Consider the following 6,106-nt stretch of genomic DNA (forward strand, 5'->3'; position numbering starts at 1 on the left):
TTTAAAAATGTTAAACTTATTCTCCCAATCAATTTCTTGAAATACTCGAGTTTGACATTTTTTAATGTAATACTTATGTTATTTTTGGTTTAAATTAGTGTTTGTATTTAATAAAATTATATATTGTGCTACCTAAAAGTAAAAATGTTATTGTCGGTGTTTAGTTTAGATTTTAATGTTGATTTGATAAAAGTTAGTTATTAATATTATTAAGTTTGAATTTATCATAATTTTATTAATAAAATAAATTTAGTGTTAATTGTGAGTTTACTTAATTTTGCTTTCAATTGTTAAATATAGTCTATGAATGTGATTTAATTATGCTTTTGAGTTGATTTGATGAAAGTTAATTGCTAATATTATTAGCTAATTATGAATTTTCATCAAATCGCCTCTAAAACTTAAATTGAACACTAAAAAGTTAACATTGTTATCTCAAGTACCAAATTTTTGTTAAATACATGTTTCAATTAGACCCAAAAATACGCAATACCATATTAGGAAGCCAAACCCAGGTACCAAATTATGCATTAAACCTAAATTTTAAATTTGACCACAATTGTTTTAAATATTTTAATTAATTAAAATTTATTAAAATATACTTAAAAACAATTTCCTTAAAAATTTTAAAATATGTTGTTAATCCAAAATCTTAGTCAAATCAATATTATGTTGTTGGTAGTTTTCACCAAAATTTGTCAACTTAAGGTGCGTTTGGGAATACACATTTGGGACATTTTTCCATCCAAACACAAAAGTTGGGTTTAGGTGCTTTTGATTTTTGCGTTTTGAAGTATAAATTATTAAAATAAGCTTCATGATAAATTTGGCCTTTAAGATTTGCATGTTTTGTCAAAATAACTCTAATTGTATTTTTGAGCCTTTTTGGCCATCAACATTTATTATTATTTTTAATCTGTTATTTCTAATAAATTTAATGAAAATACCACTAAAAAGTTAACAATAATGATGTGAAATTTCATTTGTGGAATATTTTTAATGAGATATAATTAATTACTTAGATAACCTAATAAGATAATTACATGTGGAAAAAATAAATAAATAAAATACATTAAATTAAAAAATCTTAATTTAAATAAAATAAGCGTAATTATCTAAAAAATTAACTCAAAAAAAAACTTCTCAGTAAAATGTATGAAATATTGAAACCTTTTGAAAGAAAACAAATATTGAAATATTAAATTTATTCATTAAATCTATTAGAAAAGGAGATTGAAAAAAGAGAATAAAGATTGATGACTTAAAACGGCTCAAAAATACAATTACGGTCATTTTCACAAAACATGCGAACATTAGTGGCCAAATTTATCATTAAGCCATTAAAATATTGTTATTTGTATTAACTATTTAAAATATATTTTTATTTAAGTATCATTATATTAAATTATTTAAATATTATTTATTATTATATTTAAAATATTTCATGTATAATTAAATTTACAAATAATTTATTAATTATTAAAAGATTTAATATATATTATATTATATAATTTAATTTTTAATTTCTAAGTCTAAAATGAATATTTAACTTCTCATCATTTTTACAGAATACCAAACACCTTAAATTAACAAACTACACTTTTTACCCATACTTCTTTTTCATAGCAGTTTCAAACAATATTTTTCAAAAGCACTTTTTAAATCGTAGTTTTCAAAAACACTTCTCAACCATAACAACAATGTCATACTGGCCCTTAAAATGTTTATTTTTATCAATCATATGTCAAGTTATAAAAGATAATTTAATGAACATGTCCAATTAATAAATTTTGACAAAAATATTAAAATAGTAAACTGATATTTTAAATAAAAAATTGAACGATATAATTTTTATATTTTGAGTAAATCTCAAGGTAAAAAATAATAAAAAGCATATTTTCACCTAAGATTTTTAAATAAGAGTATAATTGAAATTATTTTACTATTAAAATTAAATTAGAAAAATTTAATAAAACAGAGAGAATATTTATTAAATATGAATAAATAATTAAATAAAAATAATCTTACGATTTCAAAAAAATGAAAATTATACCAAAATGCAATGACACATTATTGATATAACTTTTAAGATTGCAAGAAGAAAAAAAGCTTCAACAATCGGAAGAAGATAAACCATATATTAACCATATACTTAAAATAATAAGCACAAGCTATAAATCCCCAACCAAAAAAAGAAAAAGAAAAACCCATGCCCACAACCTCAAAATCCAAATTTTCAAAGTGTATGTTTTACGAACCTTATGATAAAATCCTAAAAAATCCTGACCTGCTAGAATATAGCTACTGCCAAATGTACATTACATTAATTTGTGTGGATCATAGCAATATATTAGAAAATATGGGAACTTAGTTTCCTTCCAAGAAGCTGTCGACCTTGGCATTTACGGCGGCCGAGAGAAACTTCATGCAAAGAGGAGGGTTGACATTAAGAAGGGAAAGAATAGCTGCCGGTACACCCCACAACGAGTCACCGCAGATGAGTCCCGATGCCACGGCTGGTGCAAAGTCAGTGGCCTGCTGCTTGTTCCTCCTCTCCCACAAGAAGAGAATCAAACTCCCTACACACATGTCAATTCCAAAGAATCCACCTAGGTAAAATGGGATGGCCATGCACATTGGACTAGGGACGAACCGATGAAGCCCTAACTTCGTCTCGTATCGCTGCAACAGCTCTTTAATCAAGTTTATGGCGAATGCAATGAGGAAGAACACGATGACAAGGTTGAGGCAGTTTTTGGGGAGTGAAGAGATGCCTTCGACGCCGAGAAGTGCGATTCCGCGGTATAAGAGACCGTAGGGTGCAGGGTACGTGCCATTGGGGTCACCTATAGGGTAAGCCTTGTAGAAGAACCAAAAGACCAATGGTGACATGATGCAGCCAATGGCGGTCCCTATTACTTGGGCGAAAAACATGGAGCGGGGAGATGACAGAGTGAGGTATCCCGTTTTGAAGTCCTGCATGAGATCGGAGGCTGTGGAAACGATGCTCATCATCACACCGCAAGATGCTAGACCAGCAACGACACCACCGTTATTGAGTCCAACCCACGAGCTGAAAATGATGATGGCTAATTTCCCGTAGTTGGAGGCTAGAGACCAGTCGGTGAGACCGCAACCGTAGGCGTTGCAAAAAGCCAATATGGGTGCAATGGCATAAGCAACGAGAATGTGGTACCACTTTAGTTGGTGGAAGATGAAAGGAACAACAATGACGGATATGATCGCCAGGACAACATAGCCCGACAAGGCTACCTTATTCGGAATCTGATCTTTCATGAAGAACTCAGTTCGTCTAATTTCATCGTAATCTGCAGTCTCTGAATCAAGAGCCGAAGCACCGGGGGCAACAACAGACGAGTCCTTCTTACCGGAGTTTTTAACTATGAGGCTGTGTATGGTCTTGATTAGCATGAAGAGAACATGATATAGCCCATCACCAAGCATCATGGAAATAGCAATAAAAACCTGGCAAGGTTATTAAATATGCACAATTATTAATAACAATGGGGTTATTGTGATAGATCCAAGAAAAAAGAAGCAAATAAATATACTTTGTATCCTTGCAAGCCATGGAGACTGGTTGGACTAAGCTCAGCCCTATACCACACACCTTTCTTGCCCTCAATAATTGGCCACAAGATTCCCCATGAAAAGATGGCTCCCAAAAGCATAGACACATTCACCATGTAAGGGCAAATCATCCCCACACCAATATATGTTGATGAGAAATCAAAGTAGAACCTTTAAGACAATCAAATTATCATGTAATAAATCCACTTAGTAGTCATCAAATATCAAATATTTACGTAAATAAGAGACTATCATATGTTTTTTCCGCTTCAGTAATTAACCAATAACAACTCGAAATGTTCTGTTGACACGAATATAGAGTTTCAAAGAAAGACGTATACTTCTTGTCGTATGCTTGGAGACCGAAGGTGGGGAAGTTCGAAAACCCGCAGCCATCAACAGCAGTGTAAAACCATTGGAAAAACGCCCATACAAAGCTGACGGCAAAGCTTTTGAAGAGAACAGCAACTTGTTTCCTACAAAAGCCAATTAATAATCAAAGAGAAACAATGAAACAAGATTTGGGACAAAAAGCAAGAAGCAGTTTGCATGCAATGATAAAACTATGCATCTCAAGCCTAAGTAAATAGTGTAAATTTATAGAGGTGTGAACAAATTCTACTCACTTGGCCAACTTGGCACCTTTGGGTGTGTGAAAACTGTTGATGAGGTATGCAGTCGCTGTCCCGCTAGGATATGTTAACTTATATTTCAAGATCATTATCTGGAAACAGTTTAGCATTGTTAAGTTATAATGATCAAATTGAATTGGAATTGAGATTAATCTGATCATGTTTTCAAATTCATAACAAAATTTTAAGGCCTAAAAGAAAGTGAAGGAAATAACCTTTCTGAGGGTCACAATAGAAAACAAGCCAACAAAGCTGACGATAAAGAGAAACCCTATCATCCACCCAAGTGATAGTCTCTTTACATTTTCTGGCGTATTCCCACTGTCTCCTTGACCTGCTACAAGCGGGCTCATCCCCAACAAGTAACTTGCAGTGCCACCTATAAAATTTATCAAACACAAACATATAATATACACAAATTACTCTTTCGAGAGAGATTTATAAATTGTTTCGTGGAGAATCAATGGATGCATCTCATATGGCAATCCATGAGTATTACGAATGATTAGACTTGAGCCCGTGCCCTATAGCATATAGGGTAGAGGGCGTGAAAATGCTATGACTAGAGCTACCGACGAAGGACAATCCTACTTGGCAGACTATCTCCGAATCCAACTCCCCTCGAAAATTTATAAATATATAAAACAGCAAACAGAAATAAGTGTCGTCTGGGTTTGAATACGTACTGCTGAAGGCAATGCCCGATGAGGCGACGACACATGTTTGGATGACGGTATTCTCTTGCCTCGTGAAAGGTTGTTTCAAGAGTCCAAGCTTCTCGAGAACGGTGGTCCAAGTTTTGACGACGGCGAATCCCAACAAACCAGCGGCGACGTTGAGAGACGGTATAACACCGGTGGTTAGATTAAGCTTGCAGACAATGAAGTTGAATACCAAGCTCAAAACAAGGCTAGTCACCACGGCCCTCACTGTTATCTGCTTGTTCCATGGCGGAACCGGCGTCCCTTTGAAAGCTGCCTCCACCAATACTTTATCCGTCGATTGCTGATCACCATTATCAAGGGCTTCTGTTTCCCACCCTTCTTGATGATCATCATTGTAGTTATCTATTGATCTCACCATCTCTCACTCGCAGTCTCGGTATGTCCCCCTTTGAATGCTCGATTTTTATGAAGAGAACATTGGAATCAGAGGAGATCCCAAGGCTTTAAATACCCTACGGAATATTTGGAAAATACAGCTAATGTGCGAGTGGAATAACAGAGATAAATCCGAGGGCTGAGAGGTTTTATAGTGGTAACAGTTACAGGGTGGCATTAACTACGACCAATTGGAAGTGAATCTCAAAGAATCGGGATTCAATCAGGACTTTAATGACGTTTATGCGTGCATAGCTGATTGGTCAATTTATTTTTTAGTCCTTTTACTATCCTAAAATTTAGGATTTAATTCATATATTTTACTTTTAGGATTTTTTGCTACACTTCTATAAATTAATGATATTATTTAACAAAATTGTTGATTATTAAAGGATTCACATGAACTAAAAAAATTAGATTGGGATGCTAATTTAAATTATAAATTTTGGGAAAGCAAAATATAATCGTATAATTTTATTAGCTCCCAACATTACAAATTTGAAGTTGTTGTATTTTGACATAAAAATCCAGACTTCAAGCCTTGGCCAATGTAATCAGTCGTTAAAATAAATTATTTTTATTTGTAGTAAATATCTTCAATAATTTACGATAAGATTTATACGTTTTTCGATTATCCAGCATTATACATCTAAATGAAAAGTTTAATTTTATAAGAAACTCAAAATGGGATGTAAATAATTGATTGGATTGTGTTGTATTTATCTGTGATTGTGCTACTTAATCCTCAATAAGTAAGCGATTTTGGATTTTCCTTAGCTGTAG

The 6,106-nt window shown here is 32.9% G+C and overlaps 1 protein-coding gene across 1 annotated transcript; it reads right to left on the bottom strand.

Annotated features, from left to right (window-relative positions):
* Positions 1 to 2,110: 2,110 nt before the first annotated feature.
* Positions 2,111 to 5,439, bottom strand: LOC108462224 (probable metal-nicotianamine transporter YSL7). Its single transcript, XM_017762200.2, has 6 exons — positions 4,910 to 5,439; positions 4,439 to 4,602; positions 4,218 to 4,315; positions 3,933 to 4,067; positions 3,573 to 3,762; positions 2,111 to 3,486 (listed from the first exon to the last, which is right to left on the bottom strand). The coding sequence occupies exons 1-6, from the start codon at positions 5,304 to 5,306 to the stop codon at positions 2,368 to 2,370; spliced, it is 2,103 nt and encodes a 700-aa protein (XP_017617689.1). The 5' UTR covers positions 5,307 to 5,439; the 3' UTR covers positions 2,111 to 2,367.
* Positions 5,440 to 6,106: the final 667 nt, after the last annotated feature.

This window comes from Gossypium arboreum, chromosome 13 (genome assembly GCF_025698485.1).
Source record: "Gossypium arboreum isolate Shixiya-1 chromosome 13, ASM2569848v2, whole genome shotgun sequence".
Classification (NCBI taxonomy): Eukaryota; Viridiplantae; Streptophyta; class Magnoliopsida; order Malvales; family Malvaceae; genus Gossypium; species Gossypium arboreum.

Coding starts and splice junctions, on each gene's coding strand:
- LOC108462224 (XM_017762200.2), bottom strand. CDS start 5,306: ATGGTGAGATCAATAGATAACTACAATGATGATCATCAAGAAGGGTGG. Junction 4,068..4,217: donor AAAGGTGCCAAGTTGGCCAA/GTGAGTAGAATT, acceptor TGGCTTTTGTAG/GAAACAAGTTGCTGTTCTCT. Junction 3,763..3,932: donor CTCCAAGCATACGACAAGAA/GTATACGTCTTT, acceptor ATTGTCTTAAAG/GTTCTACTTTGATTTCTCAT.